At 48.7% G+C, this 27463-nt stretch overlaps 3 protein-coding genes across 4 annotated transcripts in view; 2 read left to right on the forward strand and 1 right to left on the reverse strand.

Annotated features, from left to right (window-relative positions):
• LOC122544698 (carbonic anhydrase 14-like) overlaps positions 1-462 on the forward strand; it is a 31084-nt gene extending 30622 nt beyond the window's left edge. The window contains exon 7 of the mRNA XM_087985110.1: positions 458-462. Within this exon, the coding sequence (XP_087841236.1) occupies positions 458-462 (5 nt within the window). The remainder of the gene's footprint in view (positions 1-457) is intronic.
• Positions 463-13435: 12973 nt separating this feature from the next.
• LOC148135307 (protein GOLM2-like) overlaps positions 13436-27463 on the forward strand; it is a 101464-nt gene continuing 87436 nt past the window's right edge. For both annotated transcript variants that reach the window (XM_087985176.1, XM_087985179.1), the window contains exon 1: positions 13436-13829. The gene's annotated coding sequence lies outside the window, so the exon portion shown is untranslated. The remainder of the gene's footprint in view (positions 13830-27463) is intronic.
• Positions 19340-26823, reverse strand: LOC122544695 (uncharacterized). The gene is made up of 2 exons (XM_087985180.1): positions 26600-26823; positions 19340-19639 (listed from the first exon to the last, which is right to left on the reverse strand). The coding sequence occupies exons 1-2, from the start codon at positions 26711-26713 to the stop codon at positions 19355-19357; spliced, it is 399 nt and encodes a 132-aa protein (XP_087841306.1). The 5' UTR covers positions 26714-26823; the 3' UTR covers positions 19340-19354.

Consider the following 27463-nt stretch of genomic DNA (forward strand, 5'->3'; position numbering starts at 1 on the left):
TGTATACTAATGTTAAATTGGGGTATCCTGGAGATGCTCCTCTCTTGAACTTAGCTAGCCTCTCTGGTGCCTTCAATTGCATAGCCTGCGCTTTGTTACAGAGATTTTCTTTACATTTTCCCATATATCTTCTCACGTTTCCAATGGGATATCCTCTCCTAAATCCCGATTCCAAGTCCTACACAGTCTCTCCATGTTTCCTAAGGTACATCTTTTCTGTAAATGATAGAAATATTAACTGAAAGAGCACCCATACAACAGAGCACTCTTTTCTCCACGTCTGACTTGTAAGGCTGAGCCAGAGGCGTGGTCTTCCTCTGTGTATAATCCCCTATCTGAAAGTATCAGAAAAAGGTCCCTATTAGGCAATCCATATTTCTGACTTAGCTGGCTAAACATCAAGACCTCTCCTCTTGAATAAATCTCCAAAGTAAGAAATTCCCTTGTTCTCCCATAGCATAAAGCCGGAGTCCATTGCCCCAGGTTTAAATTCTTGGGCTCCCGCCAAGGGGGTAAACGGTAAGGTCTTAAGCCAATTGCCCTCATCTTGCCTCATAGTCCTCCAGGCTTTACCGCATTTAAAATGATTGGGCTCTTACACTGCTTGGTCACGGATTACATCTTATCCAGAATTAATAGATTAACTAGGGGACATCTCGACTGTGAGGCTTCATCGTCAAGCCAAATCGACCCAGAATCCCCTCGTGCCCAGTCACTCACATATGCTAACAGGGCGCTTATTTGATATCTCTTCCAAGTCTGGAAGGTCCACCCGCCCTCACCCTACAGGAGCTGTAATTTGGTAAATTTAATTAAGGGGTTCCTGCGACACCTAGCCAACCATTGAGCCTCCGGAACACTCGTCTGGGTAACAACAGCGGGAGCATTCTCGTGGGGTACAACATGCGAGGAAGAACATTCATTTTCATCAGGGCCTAACCAGGATAACAGTAATCCCTCCCACCGCTGTTTTATCCTCTCCAGTAATGGTACATAGTTAGCTTTATACAGCTGGTGGAAGGAAGGGGTAATAAAAATTCCCAAATATATATAGAAAAAACCTCCCAACCACCATCTAAACGGGAACTGCATTCCATCCTTCAGATCAGGCACCTCCACTAATCCCCCCCCCCACGGTTTCTGATTTTATGAAGTTGATCCCGTAGCCCGAAAAACTCTCAAATAAATAAATTGCTTGAATCAATCAAGGAACGGATTCCTCCGGATCAGCTAAGAACAAAAGGACATCATCAGTGTATAGGGTGATCTCATGCTGCCCCATTCCCACCCCTGGCCCCACTATTCCAGGATGCTTCCTGACAGCCTCAGCTAACTGCTCAGTTGCCAAGGTAAATAACAGCAGTGAGAGAGGACACCCCCTCTCCCAATACTAAAGTTATCCGACTTAATGCAGTTTGTAATGACGGCCACCTCAGGATCACTGTACAACACTTTGACCCATCTGGCAAAGGCTCCCCCTAGACCAAAGCGCTCTCGGACCCCGAACAGGTGCGGCCATTCTATCCGGTCAAACGCCTTTTCTGCATCTAGATGGACCACCAAACCCAGGATCAATCTTTGCTGGCATACCCGCACTATGCCCAGTACCTTTCTGATATTGTTGGAGGAGCTACGGCCCTTGATAAAACCGGTCTGGTGTTTTATAACATCGGGCAATATCGTTTCCAACCTCAGGGCCTGCATCTTTGACAGAATTTTAAAGTCTACATTTGACAACGATACTGGTCTGTATGAAGCACGTTCTTCGGAGTCTTTCCCCTTCTTTAGAATGAGGGAAATATTAGCCTCCCTAAGATTGGGCGGGAGACAATCCTGTGTATATGAATAGCAATACAACCCCAAAAGTGGATCCACTAACACATTCATGAATTCCTCACAAAACTGATTCGGGAATCCGTCTGGCCCCGGTGCTTTGCCACCCTGGAGATGTTTTATGGCTTCCTGCACCTCCTGTATTGTCATGGGTGTATTCAACAGCAGACTGTTCCGTGTTTATACTGGGGAGGTCCAGGTTCTCAAAAAAAGGACTGCATTTTCACTGCACCATCTTCATCGCCCTCCGACCGGGTATAACTCTGTGAAGTATTCCCCAAATCTAATATTGATCTTCTTCCAACTCACTGGTAACTGTGCCAGCCTTCTCTCTAACAGACATAATAGACTGGGAAGCACCTTTTCTTTCTAGCCAGATACCTACCTGGCTTATCTCCAAATCCAAACAAACTTTTTTTTGCCACCGGTGTGCGCAATGAGTCGAGACCAGCCCGGAGAGCCGTGACCCACTGCAGCTTGACCAATGAAGGCCTATCATAATATATTTTCTCAGCTACCTTCAGTCGGGTCTCCAACCTCTGTTGCTGCTCCTCCCTCTGACTCCTTCTGGCCGTTGAATACGAAATAATCAAGCCTCAGAAATATGCCTTAGTGGCCTCCCAAAGCATTGCTGGCCGTACCCGAGTTAATATCCTAGCGGGCCCTGAACTCTCTTGTAATATACTCAACAAATTTGCTATCTCTTAACAGGAATGGGTCCATGCTGTACATCTATTCCACGCCCCCTTGATTTTAACATCTAAACACACTGGCGCACAGTCCAAGGTAGTTATATTCCCAATTTTGCAAGCCAATATTCTGTCTGAACAAACCGACGGCATAAGGAACATGTCAATTCACGTGTGGCACTTGTGTGGGTTGGAATAAAAAGTGAAGTTTCTTCCATTAGGATAGATGTGCCTCCACACATCCACTAATCCCAACTCCTCACACAAATCCATCAACTGTCTAGATTGCATGGGCGTACCTGCCTGGCCCCTTGGCATCCATTCGGTGATTAAAATCCCCTCCTATGATCGTGCTGTGCACCCCAAGATTCATTAATTCAGCAACTGCATCATTTAGAAATTTAAGAGGGAGCACTGGGGGACAATAAACATTCAGGACACCATACTCTTTCCCCATGTATTAGAGCTTTAAGATTGATGAACTGTCCATGTTCGTCCTTAATTTGCTCAGTTACCTGGAGACCGAAGCTCCTTCTTACCAGTATAGTCACTCCTCTACTCTTAGAGCTGAAGGAGGAGAAGAATAACCTGTCATAACACCCCTGCTGCAGTTTCTGATGTTCCTTATCAGTTAAATGCTGTCTCTTGCAGGAGGGTAATGTCCACCCTTTCCTTCCTGAGGCTTGACAATACCTTCTTTCCTTTAATGGGGGAAATGGCTCCCTTTTACATTCCAGGTGCACCACCTGAACGAATCACTTGCTATGGTCATCCAGGGCAGCGCGAGGTTTCCCAAGAGGGGACGCCTAAGTGAGGTGCAGCGAGCGACAAAGACATTAACTCTATCAAGTCTAAGAACTAATACAACTAAAAAAAACTAACCACTACTGTTAACTTAAACACCCAAATAATCCCCAACTCACGAGAGATCGCCCCCCCCTTGCCCACAGGGGGCAATCCTCCTAATTCTTGCTACCATCCCGGCTCCTTCCAGCTGAGGCCACACCCTAGTCCCAGGCAATGCACAGATTTAAAAAGAAACATGTTATTTACATTCTGAGAGTCGACAATGGACACCTATCCCTGTCCCCCCCCACCTTTTCTCCGGACATCTTAACCACAGGTATAGCCGCCCCTCCAATCCAGAACAAAAAGGACAGCAGCAAAAAGAAAAACCCAGACAATAACCAACTGACCAAAACGATAAATAAATAGGGTTTTACAGCAAGGCTGTACAAAGTTTCTATGACTGTATAAAAGTGATAACCACAAAAAGGGGAGAGAGAGAGGAGAAAAAAAAAGGGAGCAGGAAAACTGTACCATTGTCCATAACGGTGCCCCTTCTCCCCTCCTCCCACACTCCCAACCAGAGTCCTTTATTTCAAAGAGTTCACAAAATCCTTTGCCTTTTCTGCTGAATCAAAATTATATACCGTCCCTCCGTCAGCGATACGCAACACTGTTCGGTACCTCAAAGAATACTGAACGTTCAGATCCCTTAATTTTCTCTCAACTTCATCAAACGCCTTTCGCTTCTTAACTATGGCTCCTGAGAAACCTTGAAGAGACATTATTCATGAGCCTTTGTACGTTAAAGCCTGTGGATCTCTTCCCAGTCTTCCCGCTGTTTCAATTACTAACTGTTTCACTTTATAATACTGGAATCACCATTAGGAGCGGGCGGGGGTGCGGATTTGGCACAGACCTCCACATTGCGGTCTGGTGGGCCCGCTTCACACTCACCAGGCCCGACTCCAACTCCAGCCCCAGGAACATTGGGAGCCAATTCCCCAGGAAACCAACGAGGCCCTCGCCTTCCTCGCGCTCTAGGACACCCACGAGCCGGAAGTCATTTCTTCTACTTTTTGTTTTCCAGGTCATCCACTTGGTCCTGGACCTTGTCTTCCAGCGTTCAGATCCTTCCTCCCAAGACCTCCACCACGGTCTCCGATGCCACGCTCCTCTGCCTCTACTCTTTGGTCCACTGCTTGAATCTCCTGCTCCTGGGTATTTTTTTCTTTCCAGCATGGCAGATATCGGCTCCATCGCTGCTTCAATCTTTTCTCGGAGCTTGGCAAACCCCAAGAGTAAAAGTCGCTGCCCCATTAAATCCAAAGGGGCCGCCCCGGGAGTTTGGGCAATGGTTATGGGGCACCCCCAACACAGTAGGGGAGTGCACCCCTTTTTCTTTATTGAACTGAATTGAATTTATTGCCATGTATTCACCTTCATCCTGATCTTACAGCTGTCAATTTTAGCAGCTCCAGGGTGCTCAGTAACTTTATATTATTGATTTTGCTCCAAGGAGAGTTAACAAGAAGGGGGTGAAGGCCCATCTTGCCAGGGGGTATGACACTGAGCCCAGCACAGCAAAGCACTCAGGCCGCCGCCATCTTGGATCTACCCATTCATTGAATTTGAAACCACCTCGTGCAGCCGTGGCCAGGATGTGAGCGCGGATCCCCGGGAGCATTAGCTTGGGCCTCTGGATTACTAGCTTGACATTATCAATACGTCCCCCTTTAACGGGCCAGGGACCTGACAGTTAGCCAGAATATTGGCAGAGAGTGCAAAGTACGTTCGCAACCCAGAAGAGGAACGCCAGCTGCCCCAACAAATGTTCAGGAAGGAAGCAGCCACCCACTTGCAGTAGTGTCGCCACACCCTTTCGGAATCTAGTGCCAGCCTAACACTAGTTACGTGTAACAGCGAGGGGAGGGGGGGTGAGGAAGCAAGAGAGGAAGCTGCTGCTCAGTATCGCATATTCCTGACAAAAGCCAATAGCCCAGTCCAGTCAGTAACAGTGTCTAGTGACCAAACAATACAAAGAAAACCAATCTAGCTCTCAGCTTGCTCAGCTAACAATGATGCTAGTCATCTTCGAGCCAACACAGGGGACAGACTGTACTATACTCAGACTGGCACAAGACTGGTACACACATCATATCTCTTATAGCTACTGGGTTTATCAGCAATCCGTCGTACTCAGTTGCTGGTGGGTGGTTGTCTCCTCACCGATGTTTCATCCACTGTAGGCCTGAAGGCTGCAATAGCGAGACCTGATGCTACCAGGTATAAAGGGACAAAGAGGCATTCAGCCAAACCTTGCACAGGGATGTCTCTGACGGACAAGATCAGGCTACTGTGGTGTGCCTGGACAGGATACCAAGTGAGGTCGAAATATCTCAGAGAAATGGTGCGAGCTAAAGGCTTAAGGTTCCACACACTCCAGCACTTCATCTGAACAGCCACACTGACCATTTCCCTTCTGACAGGTTCAAGCCCTGAGTGACATGGTCTAGGCTACCACTGCACCAGAAGAGAACCAGATTAGCTTTCCTGTCCGCCTGCTGTGGTGGCTCGTACAGGCACGCAAAGATCCCACATCACTGCACGGCGAAAATCATCACACCACGCATCTCGTCTCCAACGCTTCCTTGGCTGTTAATGGGCCACAGCAAACAAAACAAAAAATCACTGAAATACTTCCTTGAGAGATGGACCCTGTTCTGAAAAATCAATGTTCTCTAAATGCAAGGATTGCTGGTTAATTGTTGATTTGCCGGACAGCGAAGGAGGTTACCCCAGAGTACAACGGGACTTTGGACCAGATGGACCAATGGGCTGAGGGGTGGCAAATGGAGTTTAATTTAGATAAACGTGAGGTGCTGCATTTTGCAAAGGCAAATCAGGGCAGAACTTATACACTTCATGATAAAGGTCCTGGGGAGTGCTGTCCTTGGGATACAGGCTCATAGCTCCTTGAAAGTGGAGTCACAGGCAGACAGGAGAGTGAAGATGGCATTTGGTATGCTTTCCTTTATTGGTCAATGCATTGGGTATAGGGGTTGGGAGGTCACGTTGCGGCTGTACAGTACATTGGTTAGGCCACTTTTGGAATACTGTCTGCAATTCTGGTCTCCCTCCTAGCAAAAGGATGCTGTGAAATTTAAAAGGGTTCAGAAAAGATTTGCAAGGATGTTGCCAGAGTTGTAGGATTTGAGCTATAGGGAGAGGTTGAAGAGGCTAGAGCTGTTTTCCCTAGTGTCAGAGGCTGAGGGAGTGACTTTATAGAGGTTTATAAAATCATGAAGGGGCACGGATGGATAAATAGACAAAGTCTCTTCCCTGGGACATAAATTTAGGGTGAGAGGGGAAAGGGACAAACTTTTCACAGAAAGAGTGGTACGTCTATGAAATGGGATGCCGGAGGAAGTGGCATAGGCTGGTACAATTGCAACATTTAAAAGGCATCTGGATGGGTATATGAATAGGAAGGGTTTGGAGGGATATGGGTCGGGTGCTGGCAGGTGGGACTAGATTGTGTTGGGATATCTGGTCGGCATGGATGGGTTGGACTGAAGGATCTGTTTTTGTGCTGTACATCTCTATGACTCTATGAGGTCACGGGACAGACTGGAATGTGGAACTCAAACAGTAGCACGCAGCACTTTTATTGAGGAGGGCTTGCAGTCCAACGTTTACTCCTAATTCAATATGTACGTTCAAAAGCAGCAGCACTCCACTTCTGCTTCTCCCCACCAGCTCCATTCTCACTTCCTCTTGGGCCCTACCCGCGTGTACCCTTGCGGGGCGGTCACCGCTCTAATGGGGTGGGCCAGTTGCTTTGGGGTGTGGGGGTTTGGCAAAGATCCTGAAAAACCACATTGGATTCGTGACCCGTGGCCAAACGAGTCGCAGCCACGAGGGCTTTGAACTCAACCTACCGTAAGAGACAGAACCTCTACCAAAGCTGCACTTCCCTTGGTATATTAGCCGAGACGAGGTGTCCAGGGCCAACCGTGATAAGCATTTCTTTTTCAGAAAGTACCTATTGGGACATCCTGAGGCTGGTAGCGACATTGTTGTGTAACTGCATGGTCTTTACTTAAACCAAGTGAAAGTCTGTCCTCTGCCTTCCTTTCCAGGCACACCACTGCTGGCCACCCCATTCAGTCTTTTGATGATTAAACTGCACAGTGCTCTCAAAGCTCAGCTCTGAGTCACATACCATCGGTGTCACCACTTCCTTCCTCTTCACCCAGGCTCCATTTACTTTTGTGCGCATACCCTAACGGCCCCCTGCCTCATCATGAGTTCACTAAAAGGAAGGAGTCTGAAAGAGGAAGGAAGCACAGCCTCTTGTCACAGAGGCAAAGTGGCTCGCAACTCCAGTTCCATTTGTAAACCTCCTGCTGGGTCTGGCTCAACCCTCTGAACGTTTGTACAAATACAGGAGCATTATCAGATCAAATTCCAACACTGAGCCATGGTAGGCCAAGTCACCTAAAACGTGCTGGAGGAAACTCAGCAGGTCCAGCAGCATCTGTAGAGAGAGATACACATTTAATGTTTCGAGTCCAGTGACCCTTCAGTCACAACATCAAAACCCTACTTTGCTGCTGCCTTTGTAAATCACCCCAATATCCCTGAACATGTTTGACAAAGGATCAAAACGGGTGATTAAATCAGCACTGCCCCACCGCTACCACCACTCCTCCACCCCCGTCCTTATCTTCAATTCATATACAAGATCTTCAACAGCCACTCCCACAGGCTTCTTCAGCATTGCTGCCCGTTTCACATAAGAAGCAGGCCATTCAGCCCCTCTGATCTATTCGGCCATTCAATAAGATCATGGCTGATCCGCATGTGACCTAAACACCACTTCCTCCACCTACCCTTCAACACTCTCCAGCTCCCTTGTTAGTTAAGGACCCTTATGGCTATTGCAGTCAGGAGGCCTGGGTCCAGGGCCTACCTGCTCCAAAGGTGTCTCATAATCCTTGCATCCTCACAGTGTATGTGTTCGTGCGTCTCTCTCTCTCTCTGTTCCTCTCTTTCCATTCATTGCTGCCCCTTTTGTTTGTATTTTTATGAAATTTCCTCTCTCCGTTCATGCACTGATCTGTCACTTGCCAGTTTGCGATAGAAAATATTGCCTCTGAAAAGGTTAATTGGGAAAAATTTCTCTAACAGTGCCTTAAGAATAGAAGGAAGCTTACAGTCTAAAATGTTGAGAGAGTTCAAAGACGATGACGGTCCTGAGTGAGCTACTGCATGAATCAAAGAAACATCAACATACAGGTACAGCAAGCAACTAGGAAAAGTAATAGAACATCACAATTCATTGCAAAACTAGAAAGGTTCTGCTTCAATTATACAGGACACTGTACAACTACGTTTCTGCAGTCCTAGTCACTTTACTAAAGGAAGAAGATAGATGTGTTCTAAGCAGTTCAGAGAAACTTCACTGGACTAATACCTGGAAGGGGAAGATTGCCTTGTGAGGAAAGGATAAATTCTCCAGGCCTGCATCCACTGGACTTGCTTAGAGTGAGAGGAGGTTTGATTAAAACTGATGATTCACTTTGGGAAGAATAACAAAAAGATGGGGTACTGGGCTAATGGTCGGATACTTGGTAGTGTGGATGAGCAGAGGGATCTTGGTGTCCATGTACACAGATCTCTGAAAGTTGCCACCCAGGTAAATAGTGCGGTGAGGAAGGCATATGGCGTACTGGCTTTTATTGGTAGAGGAATTGAGTTCCGGAGTCCTGAGGTCATGATGCAGTTGTATAAGACTCTGGTACGGCCGCATCTGGAATATTGTGTGCAGTTTTGGTCGCCATACTATAGGAAGGATGTGGAGGCATTGAAACGGGTGCAGAGGAGGTTTACCAGGATGTTGCCTGGTATGGAAGGAAAATCGTATGAGGAAAGACTGAGGCACTTGGGGCTGTTTTCACTAGAGAAAAGAAGGTTTAGGGGTGACTTGATTGAGGTGTACAAGATGATTAGGGGGTTAGATAGGGTCGACAGTATGAACCTTTTCCCGCGTATTGAGTCGGGTATTACAAGGGGGCATAGCTTTAAATTAAGGGGGGGTAGATATAGGACTGATGTTAGGGGTAGGTTCTTCACTCAGCGAGTTGTTAGTTCATGGAATGCCCTGCCAGTAACAGTGGTGGACTCTCCCTCTTTATGGGCATTTAAGAGGGCATTGGATAGGTATATGGAGGATAGTGGGTTAGTGTAGTTTAGGTGGGCTTGGATCGGCGCAACATCGAGGGCCCAAGGGCCTGTACTGCGCTGTATTCTTCTATGTTCTATGTTCTATGATAAAGGTTCTCAGGGGGCGTGTCAGGACGGATGTGAAAAGGATATTTCTTTCTATGGGGAAATCTAGGTCACTGTTTAAAAAATGGCTGCCCATTCAAAACAGATGAGGCAAATCTTTTTTTCCCCCTCTCAGAGTTCACAGACGGACAGATTCTTGTTAAACAAGGTGAATCATTCCTGAAGAAGGGCTTATGCCCGAAACGTCGATTCGCCTGTTCCCTGGATGCTGCCTGACCTGCTGCGCTTTTCCAGCAACACATTTTCAGCTCTGATCTCCAGCATCTGCAGTCCTCATTTTCTCCTCGACAATTTAGCATGGCCAATCTCTCCTAACCTGCACATCCCTGGGCACTATAGGACAATTTAGCACGGCCAATCCACCCTAACCTACACATCCCTGAACACCACGGGACAATTTAGCATGGCTAATCCACCCTAACCTGCACATCCCTGGACATTATGGGCACTTTAGCATGGCCAATCCAAGCAGCTTACACATCTCTGAATGGAACCGGAGCTTCCGGTGGAAACCTAATCAGATACGGGGAGAATGTACAAACTCCACACAGTCGTGCCCGAGGCAGGAATCGAACCCAGGTCCTTGGCACTATGAGGCAGCAGTACTAACCACTGAGCCACCATACCAGTTTTCGACCATGTGGGTTTGGATTCCCTCAAAAGGATAACATCATTAAACCAAACATAGGAACGCCCCTGATGTCTGTGGGGTGGGAACAGAAATGGCCCAATGAGTCTCCCGTGTGTTACGACTCTGTGACTCACTGGAGCTTACCAAGAAGGAAACTGCAACTGTGAATGTTAGCTTCTGAATTGTCCCACCACACTGGCTTCCGAGAACCACTTCCCGAAAAAGGAAACGAGATCGTCAGTTAATCGCTTGGGCAACAGAGCCACAGATCACAACTGGGGAGGGGGGGGGGGGTTCAGCCTTGACGTACAGCCACCCAACCCTACCACACGTCTGCTCCTTCAAGCACCTACACATCCTGAACAGCTGAAAACCCTTCCTCTTGATGGGTTCCAGTATCCTCCAGGACCTCATTCACTCTCCCTTCCTCAAACATCAGCACAGAAAGGAGTGCCAGCAGCTAGTTGGCCATGCACGCCAGTCTTAATGTCACGCGCCCGATAATGCCCTACCCCTTTGAGCCCAACCACCCCACATCCCCAAAACCCCAGAGGGGGAAGAAGACAGCTGAAGTTCCCACCCTAGCTCATTATCAGGGTGAACAGGTTAGCCACACCCTCCCACCACATCTCACACACATCAACAGTTGCTGAAGGAGGGGGCCGTTAAAATAATGAAAAGATTTGAGAAGGTGGAACTAGGAGAAAGGTGTTCCCATTAATGGGGATTGGGGGTCCAGGACAGAGGATCATCGTTACAAGCCAGCTTCTGGAAAGAATTAGCTTAGCAGAAGCCACTTAACCTGAAGAATGATGAGAACGAGGAACTCACTCCTTTAGGGAGTGGTTGAAATGAATAGCAGACATGCCTTTAAGGGGAAGCTGCCTCTTATTCATTCTTGGAATGTGGTCATGGCCAACATTTATTGACATTTCCCAACTGCCTTTGAGCAAGACGACTTCAATAAACATGAAAGGGAGAGAGCAACAGAAGAATACAGTGATAAAGTGGGGTTGGGGTGGGGGAAAGAGAGGTTGTGGGAGGAGGTTTGCACAGACCACAGGAGCCAAATGAGTGTTCCTTTGCGCTGTAATTCTTCCTGCAATACTACTGCCCTCCTCCCCATCACGTTTCAATGGATAGATCCCCTCACTTGGTAATGCTATAAGGATTGTTTTACGGGAAGATCCTCGGGTACGTTTTGAAACGTCTTGCATATAAGCCTACTCAGCGTCACATTTTGTCCCCTCTCTTGCCATCAATAACGACACAAGCAGATGTGCTACTAAATGTGAGAAGGAAAGGCCAAACATGACCACAAGTGATGATAAGCAGGAAGTACAACCCCCCCCCACCACCAGCGACTTGAAAAGCTCCCAATCAAGTTAGCAGAGGGGGAGGCTATTTCGTGGTCTCACTCGGTCGAGAGCTGGATGCCCAAATTATTTCTCTCAAATGGCAATTACTTCTGTTTCAACAAACAACTTGGATTTAAATAACCAAGTGCAGAAAAATATGCCATGTATCCTGAACTTTACATAAAATTTATTAATTCTAACTCAACAGCAACACCTCCCTGCAGACAACCCCCCCCCCCCCCCCCCACGGCTTTAGCTGAGGCTTTAGACTCTCATCCCACAGAATCCAAGTGCAGGAGTATGCTACTCTGTGTACCCAATCGTCCAAAGAAATGGCATGCTGCACTGCATTATTCTCCAACAGAAGAAGGACTATGCTGTATTACATGGAGAAGGGTCATCACTGAATTCCACATCTTACCATCATAGTGAAGGACATGTTGCATTACATATCCCCCAGCAGAAGGAACATGTTGCACTGTGTTCCCCTCGCCCACTCCAGAGAGGGAAATGTTGCAAAACATATCGACTAATAGGAGAAAGGACATATTGCAGCGCATACCCACACTACACCTCAAGGGATGGGGAAGTATGGCACTGCCTGTACCCCTATCCCAGAGACGGGGATTGTGGCACTGCCTGCACCCCCATCCCAGAGACGGGGAGTGTGGCACTGCCTGCACCCCCATCCCAGAGACAGGGAGTGTGGCACTTGCATGCACCCCCATCCCAGAGACGGGGAGTGTGGCACTTGCATGCACCCCCATCCCAGAGACGGGGAGTGTGGCACTTGCATGCACCCCCATCCCAGAGACGGGGAGTGTGGCACTGCGTGCATCCCCATCCCAGAGACGGGGAGCGTGGCACTGCGTGCACCCCCATCCCAGAGACGGGGAGCGTGGCACTGTACGCACCCCTATCCCAGAGACGGGGAGCGTGGCATTGAGTGTACCCCCATCCCAGAGACGGGGAGTGTGGCATTGCGTGCACCCCCATCCCAGAGACGGGGAGCGTGGCACTGTATACACCCCCATCCCAGAGACGGGGAGCGTGGCACTGTACGCACCCCCATCCCAGAGACGGGGAGTGTGGCATTGCGTGCATCCCCATCCCAGAGATGGGGAGCATGGCACTGTACGCACCCCCATCCCAGAGACGGGGAGTGTGGCATTGCGTGCATCCCCATCCCAGAGACGGGGAGCGTGGCACTGTATACACCCCCATCCCAGAGATGGGGAGCGTGGCACTGTATACACCCCCATCCCAGAGATGGGGAGCGTGGCACTGTATACACCCCCATCCCAGAGATGGGGAGCGTGGCACTGTACGCACCCCCATCCCAGAGACGGGGAGTGTGGCATTGCGTGCATCCCCATCCCAGAGATGGGGAGCGTGGCACTGTACGCACCCCCATCCCAGAGACGGGGAGTGTGGCACTGTATGCACCCCCATCCCAGAGATGGGGAGCGTGGCACTGTATGCACCCCCATCCCAGAGACGGGGAGCGTGGCACTGTACCCACCCCCATCCTGGGGAGGCGGGGGAGGGGGAGAGGGACGTTGCATCACATACCCTCCAGAATTGGGAAAGTCTACATTGCATATCCCACCCCAGAAATGGGAAGTGTGGCATTGCCTCTCCTTGACCTGGACCCCCCCCCCAAAGGGGGCGGGGGGAGGGAGGGCGCGCAGGCGCAGACACGGCACGGCCGGCTGCGGCGCATGCGCACACCCGCCGGCGGTTCCACCGCCGCCGCCGTCTTCAGGAGGAAGGGGCGCGGGGCGGGGGGAGACACACGGCCCCTCTCACTCTCTCTTTCTCTCGGCGGCCTCCCCGCCAGTCAGACACTCACGTTCTCCCGGGCCTTGTGCTCCATGTCGAGCTCCCGCTGCAGGCGCTCGCCTCGCTCCTCGGCCTCGTCCGCCTGCTGCTGCAACACTTTGATCTTCCGCTTCACCGCGTCAAGGCACGTGCCAGCCATCGGGAACCCGGCGATAATTATTTACTATTATTTTATAAGATAGTGGCAAACGATCGGCGGCGGCGGCGGCGTCTGCTGGCTGTTTAGCTGCTGCTTCCGGTCGATAGCGACTCCCGGCAACAGGGAAGGGGGTTGGGCGGAGGTTCGGGCGTCTCCAGGAAGTGACGTATGCACGCGGCAGGCGCGAACGCGCAAAGGTACGTGCGAGCGAACGAGCGCGCGGCGTGAGGGCGGGCCACTCTACCAGATGGTGTCCAATCAGAGATGGTCCCACCCCCCCCCATTCATGATGGTGGCCAATCAGAAAGATGGTCTCCCTCTTCCACATGGTGTCCAATCAGAGAGAGGGTTCCTCCTACAAATAGTGTCCAATCAGACAGAGGATCCCCTGGTGTCCAATCAGAGAGAGGGTCTCCCTCTTCCACATGGTGTCCAATCAGAGAGAGGGTTCCTCCTACAAATAGTGTCCAATCAGACAGAGGATCCCCTGGTGTCCAATCAGAGAGAGGGTCTCCCTCTTCCACATGGTGTCCAATCAGAGAGAGGGTTCCCCCTCCAAATGGGGTCCAATCAGACAAAGGGTCCACCTTCCTGATGGTATCCAAACAGTGAGAGGGTCTGCCCCTTCAATATGGAGTTCAATTAGAAATAGGGTCCCCCTCCAAATGGTGCCCAGAGAGAGGATCCCCCACTTCCAGATGGCATCCAATCAGAGAAAGGGTCCCCATTTCCAATCAAAGAGAAGGTCCCCCTCCAAATGGTTTCCAATCAAAAAATGGATCCCCCTGCCAGATAGTGTCCAATATGAGAGAGAGTCCCCCTCCAAATGGTATCCAATCAAAAAAGAGGATCCCCTTTCCAGATGGTATCCAATCAGAGCGAGGATTCCCCACTTCCTGATGGTGTCCAATCAGATAGAGGGTCTCTTTCTAGATAGTGTCCAATCAGAGAGAGGATCTCCCTCCAAATCCAATCATGGAGAAATTTCTTCTCCAATGGTGTCCAAACAAGAGAAACACATCCAAATGAGATCCAGTTAGGGGATCCCTTCTATTTGTTGTCCAATCAGAGACAGGGTCCCCTCCAGGTAGTGTTCAATCACAGAGTGAATCCCCTCCAAATGGAGACCAATCAGAGAGAGAGGGCCCCTGCCACATAGTGTCCATTAATAGAGAATTTCCCTCTTAAATAACTTTCAATCAGAGAGGATTTTCCGCTCCAATTGGTGACTAGAGAGAGTGGATCTTGCTCCATATAGTGTCCAATCAGAGCCGATCCCTTCCAACAACTGTCCAAACAGAAAGAGGATCCTGTTCTAAAAAAACTGTGGAAGCCATGTCATTCTGCGGATTTAAGACAGAGAGAGATTGCTCCTTAATCATTAAAGGGATTGAGGATTACAGGGAGAAGGCAGGAGAGTGGGGTTGAGAAACATGACCGAAGGTGCAGCAGACCTGATGGACCGAAGGGCCTAGTTCTGCTCCAACATCTTATGGTTGTTCATTTGAATATAAATCAGTCATGGTAAAGTAAGATACAGTATAAATCAAGAATGAGGTGGGTGTGACAAGGGATACACAGTAAACATGGAGGAATTCAATCTGCACATAGATTTGGTAAAACTAATTAGAGTTAATGCTGTAGACTTCCTGGAATGTTTTGCAATGAATTTCTAGAACAGCATGTTGATCCACCTTAAAAAGGGTCGAGCACTGTCTGTACAAGAAAGGGCTAATTAATAATCTCTTTGTGAAGGAGCCTCTAGTGGTGAGTGACCATACATAATATGATGGAAATTTGTGCATTGTATTTGCAATTGCTGTTAAGTCTGAGACTCATGTCATAAATCTACACAAAGAAGATATGACGGCCAATTTGGTTGTGGTAAATTGGGAAACAACATTCGGAGGTTTGACGGTAAACAGCCAATGATTAGATTGGAAACAGGTCCTTCAAGTTCCACACCGACACTCCAGTGGTAACCCACGCAGAGCCGTTCCCCTACCCAACATTTACCCCTGATTTGGCAATTTAGCATGGCCAATTCACCTGACATGGATTGTGGGAGGAAACCGGAGCAAACCCATGCAGACATGGGGAGAACGTGCAAACTCCACACAGACAGTCGAGACTGGAATCAAACCTGGGTCCCTGGCGCTGTGAGGCAGCACTGAGCCACCATCCCACCCCAATAAATCTGGAAATTTAGTTCCCCTGGTGGGATCTGAGCCCATTCCCCAGAACATTATGCTAGTCTCTGGATTCCTAGACCAGTGATAATACCACTATGCCACCATCTCCCCTATATCCACTATAACCACTCCCACAGAGTGAATGCAAGGTTTATATGTCAGTGCACTGGAAGCAGTTCAGAGAATGTCTTATGAGGAAAGGTTGGACAGGCTAGGCTTGTATCTGCTGGAGTTTACAAGAGTGAGAGGCAACTTGATTAAACAATATGAAATGAGAGTCGTAGAGATGTACAGCACAGAAACAGACCCTTCGGTCCAACTCGTCCATGCCGATCACCTATCCTAAATTAATCTAGTCCCATTTGCCAGCATTCAGCCCAATATCCCTCTAAACCCTTCCTATTCATTACCCATCCAGATGCTTTTTAAATGTACCAGCCTCCACCACGTCCTCTGGCAGTTCACTATATACACGTAATACCCACTGCATGAAAATATTGCCCCTTAGGTCCCTTTTAAATCTTTCCCCTCTCATCTGAAACCTATGCCCTCTGATTCTGGATTCCCCTATTATTATTCCCCTTGGCTATTAATCTGGATTCCCCTACCCTGGGGAAAAAGACCTTGGATATTAACTCTGTTAGATAGAAATTCTTGTGAAATACTCTTTTCACTTTTCACACAGAGATGTGTGGAATGAGCTGCAAGAGGAGGGGGTGGAGGTGGGTACGATGAAAAGGCGTCTGGATGAGGAGATGAAGAGGAAGGGTTTAGAGTGATATGGGCTAAATGCTGGCAAATGGGACTAGATTAATTAACGATATCTGGTTGGATCAGTTGGACTGAAAGGTCTGTTTCCGTGCTGTTTAACACTAAGACACACACTATCTCTCTCTCTTTCTCTCTCTCTCTCTCTCTCACTCACACACACACTTTTGAGCTTTTTCCGGGGCTAACTGTCAAAATACTTGGGGTTGGGAATATCGTAGGAATTCGGAATATTCATTGCTAAATCAGGCTGGCTGTTGTGGAATTACTTTACTGCTTGATGGGGAAGGTTTGAGGCTGTGTTGGGAGCATTCCTGAGTGACAGAGGCCCGAATGTATTTTGACATCAAAAGACAAACCTCTCAGGAATCTCGTACTCCTGTTCCCTGGTAATTCTGTCACCAGCTGCTCGGAGCAGCGCATGGAAAAGTTCTGACCTTAATGGCAATGACACATTTGCTATATTGGTGGCAGTGACATCTTCTGTGTCCTTGGTGGGATGTGTCCTGACGCACCCGTGAGTCTGCCCACTGGGGACATTGGAATGCGGAGCCATACGCGGGAGAAGCAGTTTGGAATCTCGGTGAACTGGAAATCGTACTGGGTGGCGGAATAGGATCAAGGGGCTGAATGGCCTCTGGTTCATTAGGGAACCTTCAAGAAGGAATAGGCCATTTGGCTCCAACAGCCTGTTTCCACCTTCTGGGTCTTGGTTGGCCAACTCCTCAGCGAGATTCTCCATGCCATCCCGATGAAGGAGCGACGCTCCGAAAGCTAGTGTGCTTCCAATTAAACCTGTTGGACCATAACCTGGTGTTGTGTGATTTTTAATCCTGAAAGGAGCTGTGTACATGTTCCATCTTTGTTCTTAAGATGGCGGCACGGTGGCACAGTGGTTAGCACTGCTGCCTCACAGCGCCAGAGACCCGGGTTCAATTCCCGCCTCAGGCGACTGACTGTGTGGAGTTTGCACGTTCTCCCCGTGTCTGCGTGGATTTCCTCCGGGTGCTCCGGTTTCCTCCCACAGTCACAAAGATGTGCAGGGTCAGGTGAATTGGCCATGCTAAATTGCCCGTAGTGTTAGATAAGGGGTAAATGTAGGGGTATGGGTGGGTTTCGCTTCGGCGGGTCGGTGTGGACTTGTTGGGCCGAAGGGCCTGTTTCCACACTGTAATCTAATCTAATCTAATCTAATCTAAAAAATGGCGCTGTAAGTGGCTACTGACAAGCTTTTTGCTGTTTTAACTTGAGTACATGTGATAATAAAGCTAATTCTAATCCTCATCCATCCGCCTGTCCCTTGATATCTCTAACATCCATCGAGTTCTGCCTTGAATGCACTCCATGACTAGAATTATAAAGTACAGAAACTGGCCCTTCAGTCCAACTAATGAATGCTGACCAGATGTCCTGAATGAATCTAGTCCCATATAGAGTCATAGAGATGGACAGCGCAGAAATTCATCACCGATCCTTAGCACCTTCCAAACCCCACGACCACTTCTGCCTGGAAGGACAAGGGAAAGTAGGTACTTGGGAACGCCACCGGCTGCAACTTTCCCCCCACTCACCACTCTGACTTGGAAGTATCCCGCCGTTCCGTCACAGTCGTTGGGTCAAAATCCTGGAATTCCCTCCCTACCGGCATTGTGGGTCAACCCACAGCAAGTGGACTGCAAGAAGGCAGCTCGCCACTGCCTCCTCAAGGGCAAATAGGGATGGGCTTTCAATGCTGGTCGAATAAAGCAAAAAGGACGCAGATCCTTCAGTCCAGCTCACCTGTACCAACCGGACTAAGTTAATCTAGTCCCATTTGCCAGCATGAGGCCCATATCCCTCCAAACCTTTCCTATTCATATACCCATCCAGGTGCCTTTTAAATGCTGTCATTGTACCAGCCCCACCTTGTTTTTCCTCTAGGTAAAAACAAGGACTTCAGTTGCTGGAAACCAGAGTCTAGATTAGAGTGGGTGCTGGAAAAGCACAGCAGTTCAGGCAGCATCCGAGGAGCAGGAAAATCAACATTTCGGGCAAAAGCCCTTCATCAGGAATACAGCTCTATTCCTGATGTAGGGCTTTTGCCCAAAACGTCGATTTTCCTGCTCCTCGGATGCTGCCTGGCCTGCTGTGCTTTTCCAGCACCACTCTAATCTAGACCACCACTCCCTCTGGCAGCTCATTCCATACACGCACCACCCTCTGTGTGATAAAGTTGCCTCTCGGATCCCTTTCATATCTTTCCCCTCTCAGCCGTCTAGTTTTAGACTCCACTACTCTGGGTAAAAAAAGACCTTGTCTGTTTACCCGATCCGTGCCCCTCATGATTTTATAAACTTCGATAAGGTCATCCACTGACGCTCCAGGGAAAACAGCCCCAGCCTATTCAGTCTCTCCCAATAGCTCAAATCCACGTACATCTTTGTAAATCTGTGCAAGTGCAGCTTGGAAACCCAGGTTCCTTTGGGCTGCTGGCTCATTCAATATCATTAAGACGGACGTTGATGGATTTAAAGTGGGGGGAGCTAGACTCGAGGGGTTAGAATGGCACCTAAGTCATTATGACTGCCGACAAGGAGGCAGCAATCCCATCCCCTGTCTTTTGAAACGTATCTGACCAGTCACTGCGGTTACAGTCATTGGAGAAGACAGGAAAGGACAGCACTGTCTCCTCCTTGACGTCAGAGTATCCCAGAATGCATCATGCTGGAAGAGGTACATCATTCCTTTTTGTAATGGGTCTGGGTGGGATGCTTTGAGGAGGGTCAGTGCAGACCCGAAGGCCCAAACGGCCTGATGAATGCCTGCCTAGCCAGTGCTGTCTGCGTCTCGTGAACAAGTACAAAATAATAAGTGAGGGAGCTACTTGAGGAGCTGAACCAGCCGTTCAGTATCATCGTGGCTGCGTCTAATATCTCACTCACGTCAGCCGCTTTCTTCTCAGCCAGTTCCAGCTTCTCCTGCGCGTCTTTGAGAGCCTCTGAGTACTTGTCCAGTTCATCCTCTGTCCCCTTCAGCCTCTTCTGCATGGCGGCCAACTCATCCTCCAGCTGTCACAGCAGCGTAACAGGGAAAAGAAACAGACATCCTGAGAACCTGGTCAGGAACAGCAGAACTTGGCACAGATTGTTAAGATGCAGGGTATATCGATGTTAGATATAGAGGGATATTAGAGTGAGGGGTATGGGGTATATCAGTGTTAGACTAAGGGGTGTGGGGCATATCAATGTTAGAGTGAGGGGTTTCAAGTATATCAGTGTTAGACTGAGTGGTGTGGGGTATATTAGTGTGTTAGAGTGAGGGGTATGAGGTATATCAGTGTTAGAGTGAGGAGTGTAGGGTATATCAGTTTTAGCTAAGGGGTGTGGGGCATATCGATGTTAGAGTGAGGGGTGTGGGGTATATCGATGTTAGAGTGAGGGGTGTGGGGTATATCGATGTTAGAGTGAGGGGTGTGGGGTATATCATTGTTAGAGTGAGGTCTGTGGCGTATATCAGGGTGTTACAGTGAGGGGTGTGGGATATGTCAGTGTGTTACAGTGAGGGGTGTGGGGTGTGTCAGTGTGTTACAGTGAGGGGTGTGGGGTGTATCAGTGTGTTACAGTGAGGGGTGTGGGGTGTATCAGTGTGTTACAGTGAGGGGTGTGGGGTGTATCAGTGTGTTACAGTGAGGGGTGTGGGGTATATCTGTGTTACAGTGAGGGGTGTGGGTTATATTAGAGTGTTACAGTGAGGGGTGTGGAGTATATCAATGTGTTACAATGAGGGGTGTGGAGTATATCAGTGTGTTACAATGAGGGGTGTGAGGTATATCAGTGTGTTACAGTGAGGGGTGTGGGGTATATCAGTGTGTTACAGTGAGGGGCGTGAGGTATATCAGTGTTTTACAGTGAGGGATGTGGGGTATATCAGAATGCTACAGTGAGGGGTGTGGGATATATTGGAGTGTTAGAGTGAGGGGTATGGTGTATATCAACGTTAGAGTGAGGGGTTTCGGGTACATCAATGTTAGAGTGAGGTGTGTGGGGTATATCAGTGTGTTACAATGAGGGGTGTGTGGTATATCAGAGTGTTAAAGGGAGGAGTGTGGGTATGTCATTGTGTTACAGTGAGGGGTGTGGGATATATCAGAGTGTTACCATGAGGGGTGTGGGGTATATCAGTGTGTTACAGTGAGGGTTGTGAGGTATATCTGCGTGTTACAGTGAGGGGTGTGGGTATATCAGTGTGTTACAGTGAGGGGTGTGGGGTATATTGGAGTGTTACAGTGAGGGGTGTGGGGTATATCAGAATGTTACAGTGAGGGATGTGAGGTATATCAGAGTGTTCGTGTAAGTGGTGTTGGTATGTCAGTGTGTTACAGTGAGGGATGTGGGGTATATAAGTGTGTTACAGTGAGGGGTGTGTGGTATATCTGTGATACAGTGAGGGTGTGGGGTTTATCAGAGTGTTACAGTGAGTGGTGTGGGGTATATCAGTGTGTTGCAGTGAAGGGTGTGAGGCATATCAGAGTGTTACAGTGATGGGTGTGGGGTATATCAGTGTGTTACAGTTAGGAGTGTGGGGTTTATCAGAGTGTTACAGTGAGGGCTGTGGGATATATCAGTGCATTTCAGTGAGGGGTGTGGGGTATATGATTGTGTCACAGTGAGGGCTGTGGGGTATATTAGAGTGTTACAGTGAGGGGTGTGAGGTATATCAGTGTGTTACAGTGAGGGCTGTGGGGTATATCAGTGTTATAGTGAGGGGTGTGAAATATATCACAGTGTTACAGTGAGGGGTATGGGTTATATCAGAGTGTTACAGTGAGGGGTGTGGGGTGTATCAGTGTTACAGTGAGAGGTGTGCGGTATATCAGAGTATGACAGTGAGGGGTGTGGGGTATTTCAGAGTGTTACAGTGAGGGGTGTGGGGTATATCAGTGTGTTACATTGAGGGGTGTGGGTATTTCAGAGTGTTACAGTGAGGGGTGTTGGTATATCAGTGTGTTACAATGAGGAATGTAGGGTATATCTGTGTTACAGTGAGGGGTGTGGGGTATATCAGTGTATTACAGTGAGGGGTGTGGGGTATTCCAGAGTGTTACAGTGAGGGGTGTTGGTATATCAGTGCGTTACAATGAGGAATGTGGGGTATATCTGTGTTACAGTGAGGGGTGTGGTTATATCGGTATATTACAGTGAGGGGTGTGAGCTATATCAGAGTGTTACAGTGAGTGGTGTGGAGTATATCAGAGTGTTACAGTGAGGGGTGTGAGGTATATCAGTGTTACAGTGAGGGGAGTGGGTTATATCTGTGTGTTACATTGAGGGGTGTGGGGTGTATCAGTGTGTTACAGTGAGGGGTGTGGGGTATATCTGAGTGTTACAGTTAGGGGTTTGTGGTATATCAGAATGTTTCATTGAGGGATGTGAGGTATATCAGAGTGTTAGTGTAAGTGGTGTTGGTATATCAGTGTGTTACAGTGAGTGGTGTGGGGTATATCAGAGTATGACAGTGAGGGGTGTGGGGAATATGAGTGTTACAGTCAGGGGTGTGGGATATATCATTGTGTTACAGTGAGGGGTGTGGGGTATATTGGAGTGTTAGAGTTAGGGTATGGGGTATATCAATGTTAGAGTGAGGGGTGTGGGGTATATCAGTGTGTTACAGTGAGGGGTGTGGGGTATATCAGAGGTGTTACAGCAAGGAGTGTGGGGTATATCAGTGTGTTACAATGAGGGGTGTGGGGTGTATCACAGTGTTACAATGAGGGGTGTGGGGTATATCAGTGTTACAGTGAGGGGAGTGGGTATATCGGTATATTACAGTGAGGGGTGTGGGATATATGAGTGTGTCACAGTGAAGGGTGTGGGGTATATTAGAGTGTTACAGTGAGGGGTGTGGGGTATATCAGAGTGTTACAGTGAGGGGTGTGTGGTATATCAGAGTGTTACAGTGACGGGTGTGTGGTATATCAGTGTGTTACAGTGAGGGGTGTGGGGTATATTAGAAAGTTACAGTGAGGGGTGTTGGGTGTATCAGTGATACAGTGAGGGGTGTGGGGTATATCTGTGTTACGTGAGGGGTGTGGGGTTTATCAGAGTGTTACAGTGAGGGGTGTGGGTTATATCAGAGTGTTACAGTGAGGGGTGTGTGGTATATCGGAGTGTTACAGTGAGGGGTGTGTGGTATATCAGTGTTACAGTGAGGGGTGTGGGATATATCAGAGTCTGACAGTGAGAGGTGTGGGGTATATTGGAGTGTTAGAGTCAGGGGTACGGGGTATATCAATGTTAGAGTGAAGGGTTTCGGGTACATCAATGTTAGAGTGAGGAGTGTGGGATATGTCATTGTATTACAGTGAGGGGTGTGGGATATATCAGAGTGTTACAGTGAGGGGTGTGGGGTATACCAGAGTGTTACAGTGAGGTGTGTGGGGTATATCAGTGTGTTACAGTGAGGGGTGTGGGGTATACCAGAGTATTACAGTGAGGTGTGTGGGGTATATCAGTGTGTTACAGTGAGGGGTGTGGGGTATACCAGAGTGTTACAGTGAGGGGTTTGGGGTATACCAGAGTGTTACAGTGAGGTGTGTGGGGTATATCAGTGTGTTACAGTGAGGGGTGTGGGGTATATCTGTGTTACAGTGAGGGGTATGTGGTTTATCAGAGTGTTACAGTGAGGGTTGTGAGGTATATCAGAGTGTTACAGTGAGGGTTGTGAGGTATATCAGAGTGTTACAGTGAGGGGTGTGAGGTATATCAAAATGTTACAGTGAGGGGTGTGGGTATATCAGTGTGGTACAGTGAGGGGTGTGGATTATATCAGTGTGTTATAGTGAGGGGTGTGGGGTATATCGGAGTGTTACAGTGAGGGGTCTGGGGTATATCAGTGTTACAGTGAGAGGTTTGGGGTATATCAGTGTTACAGTGAGGGGTGTGGGGTATATCTGTGTTACAGTGAGGAGTGTGGGGTATATCAGTGTGTTACAGCGAGGGGTGTGGGGTATATCTGTGTTACAGTGAGGAGTGTGTGGTTTCTCAGTGTGTTATAGTGAGGGGTGTGGGGTATATCTGTGTGTTACAGTGGGGGGTGTGGGGTATATCGGAATGTTGCAGTGAGGGGTGTGAGGTATATCAGAATGTTACAGTGTGGGATGTGAGGTATATCAGAGTGTTTTAGTGAGGGATGTGAGGTATACCAGAGTGTTACTGTGAGGTGTGTGGGGTATATCAGTGTGTTACAGTGAGGGATGTGGGGTATATCAGAGTGTTACTGTGAGGTGTGTGGGGTATATCAGTGTGTTAGAGTAAGGGGTGTGAGGTATATTTGTATTACAGTGAGGGGTGTGGTGTTTATCAGAGTGTTACAGTGAGGGGTGTGGGGTATATGGGTGTGTTACAGTGAGGGGTGTGAGGTATATCAGAGTGTTATAGTGAGGGATGTGAGGTATATCAGAGTGTTACTGTGAGGGGTGTGGGGTATATCAGTGTGTTACAGTGAGGGATGTGGGATATATCAGTGTTACAGTGAGGGGTATATCTGTGTTACAGTGAGGGGTATGTGGTTTATCAGAGTGGTACAGTGAGGGTTGTGAGGTATATCAGAGTATTACAGTGAGGGGTGTGAGGTATATCAGAATGTTACAGTGAGGGGTGTGGGTATATCAGTGTCTTACAGTGAGGGGTGTGGTATATCAGTGTTACAGTGAGGGGTATGGTGTATATCAGAGTGTTACAGTGAGGGGTGTGGGGTATATCTGTGTTACAGTGAGGTGTGTGTGGTATATCAGTGTATTACAGTGAGGGGTGTGGGGTATATGAGAGTGTCACAGTGACGGGTGTGGGGTATATCAGAGTGTTACTGTGAGGGGTGTGGGGTATATCAGTGTATTACAGTGAGGGGTGTGGAGTATATGAGTGTGTCACAGTGAGGAGTGTTGGGTATATCATTATTATAGTGAGGGGTGTGGCCTATATCACAGTGTTATAGTGAGGGGTGTGGTGTATATCAGAGTGTTACAATGAGGAGTGTGGGGTATATCAGTGTGTTACAGTGAGGGGTGTTGGTATATCAGTGTGTTACAGTGAGGGGTGTGGGTTATATCGGTGTGTTACAGTGAGGGGTGTGGGTTTTATCAATGTGTTACATTGAGGGGTGTGGAGCATATCAGAGTGTTACAGGGAGGGGCATGGGGTATATCAGTGTATTACAGTGAGGGGTGTGCGTTATATCAGTGTGTTACATTGAGGGGTGTGGGGTATATCAGAGTGTTACAGTGAGGGGTGTGGGTGTATCAGAGTGTTACAGTGATGGGTGTGGCGTATATCAGTGTATTTCAGCGAGGGGTGTGGGGTATATGAATGTGTTACAGTGAGGAGTGTGGAGCATATCAGAGTGTTACAGTGAGGGGCATGGGGTATATCAGTGTATTACAGTGAGGGGTGTGGGGTATATGAGAGTGTCACAGTGAGGATTGTGGGGTATATCAGAGTGTTACAGTGAGCGGGTGTGAGGTATATCAGTGTATTACAGTGAGGGGTGTGGGGTATATGAGTGTGTCACAGTGAGGAATGTTGGGTATATCATTGTTATAGTGAGGGGTGCGGCATATATCACAATGTTATAGTGAGGGGTGTGGTGTATATCTGTGTGTTACAGTGAGGGGTGTTGGTATATCAGTGTGTTACAGTGAGGGGTGTGGGGTATTTCAGAGTGTTACAGTGAGGGATGTGGGGTATTTCAGTGTGTTACATTGAGGGGTGTGGGGTATTTCAGAGTGTTACAGTGAGGGGTGTGGGGTATATCAGTGTGTTACATTGAGGGGTGTGGGGTATTTCAGTGTTACAGTGAGGGGTGTGGGGTATATCAGTGTGTTACATTGAGGGGTGGGGTATATCAGAGTGTTACAGTGAGGGATGTGGGGTATATCAGTATATTGCAGTGAGGGGTTTGGGGTATATCTGTGTTACAGTGAGGGCTGTGGGGTATATCAGAGTGTGTTTCAGTGGGAGGTGTGGGGTGTATCAGTGTGTTCAGTGAGGGGTGTGGAATATATCAGTTTTACACTGAGGTGTGGCGTATATCAGAGCATTAAATCATCATGCTCAGTATCCCCCACTGTTGCCTTTTGACAAATATTTTACAATCCCTCTTTTGCTGAAGAGGCTGACACTGTTGGAGAGTTGGTAAAAAAGGGAGTACTGCACTGTCACAGGCTCAGTGCTTAGAGATGGTGTGCTGTTGGAGGGTCAGTGCTGGGGGAGCTGGTGCTGTTGGGCATTTCGTGCTTAGGGATGGTGTGCTGTTGGAGGATCAGTGCTGGGGGAGTTGGTGCTGTTGGACATTTAGTGCTTAGGGATGGTGTGCTGTTGGAGGGTCAGTGCTGGGGGAGTTGGTGCTGTTGGACATTTCGTGCTTAGGGATGGTGTGCTGTTGGAGGGTCAGTGCTGAGGGAGCAGGCACTGTTGGAGGGTCAGTGCTGAGGGAGCGGGTGCTGTTGGAGGGTCAGTGCTGAGGGAGCGGGTGCTGTCGGAGTGTCAGAGCTGAGGGAGTGGGTGCTGTGGGAGGGTCAGTGCTGAGCGAGCGGGTGCTGTCGGAGGGTCAGTGCTGAGGGAGCGGGTGCTGTTGGAGGGTCAGTGCTGAGGGAGCGGGTGCTGTCGGAGTGTCAGAGCTGAGGGAGCGGGCACTGTCGGAGGGTCAGCACTGAGGGTGCAGGCATTGTCGGACGGTCGGCGCTGAGGGAGCGGGTGCTGTCGGAGGGTCAGCACTGAGGGTGCAGGCATTGTCAGAGGGTCAGTGCTAAGGGACTGTGTACCCAGAAAAGTGACCGAGTGAGGAGTGGGACCGAATTGGTTTTGCCCATTCTAACGTCAGAAAAGTGTAACCGAGCTGATGACCTAAATCAGCGCTGGGTGTGTGTCCCACTGCGTTTGGATTCCTAACAGTGAGCTAACCCTCCCCTCAGCAATGAACAAGAAGCAACGGGGCAGTGTCCAGTTTGAGACCTATGCCTCCCCGTTCCTCACCTGTTTGCTCCTCTCCTCTGCTGCTTTTTTGTCCGCCTCGGCCTGCTCTGCTCTGTCCAGGGCGTTCTCCTTGTCCAGCTTCAGCATCTGCATCTTCTTCTTGATGGCCTCCATTTTGGATTTCTAAGGCGGGCCTCGTTGACAGCGGCGAAGAGAGAGAGAGGGCGGTGGGAACCGAGAGTGAGCAGAACGAGGGTACCCGTTTGTGAAGTGAGTCTCCTGCTCTCTCCCACGCACTGATGTAGTCTCTGCTTGACTCGGAAACCCAACCTCGAGAGTATTTTTAAGCAATTAGTGGGACACTGTCAAAACTGAGACAATGATTGGCTGGCTGGTGGTCACGTGACCACACCGTCCTCTGTGTTTGACTTTAGTGGACAACTGCTTTCTATTAAAAGAGAGGCCAGCTGCTGTTCTTTCTTTTTTTTTTCACTCCATCTGGTGCTCGACTTGGAGAAATATTTCTTTGACAGCATGGTTGGAGGCCATTGGGCCCACCTGACTCCTGTCAGCAACCACGCGAACCTTCCCAACTGGAACCATCTTCTTTTTCTTTCTGTCTACCATCGGGGAGAAGGTACAGAAGCCTGAACACACGCACCAGCCGGTTTCGTAACAGTTTCTACCCTCCTGTTGTTAGAATACTGAATGGACTCACAAACTCTTAACAGTCGCCTGTCCCTGTGTTTTTGTTTTTGCCGCTGTTTACCTATTATTTAATGATCTATGCGACTTAACTCTGTGATCTGCCTGTGTTGCTCACAACACTAAGCTTTCCACAGTGCCTTGGTACACGTGACAATAAATTCAATTCAATTCACTTCAATGTCAAGCGAGAATCCTTTCAGTTTATCCATACCTCGA

The sequence above is a fragment of the Chiloscyllium plagiosum genome, unplaced genomic scaffold (assembly GCF_037043375.1).
Source record: "Chiloscyllium plagiosum isolate Xiang-an unplaced genomic scaffold, Cpla_swu_hap1 HiC_scaffold_50, whole genome shotgun sequence".
In the NCBI taxonomy this organism is placed as follows: domain Eukaryota; kingdom Metazoa; phylum Chordata; class Chondrichthyes; order Orectolobiformes; family Hemiscylliidae; genus Chiloscyllium; species Chiloscyllium plagiosum.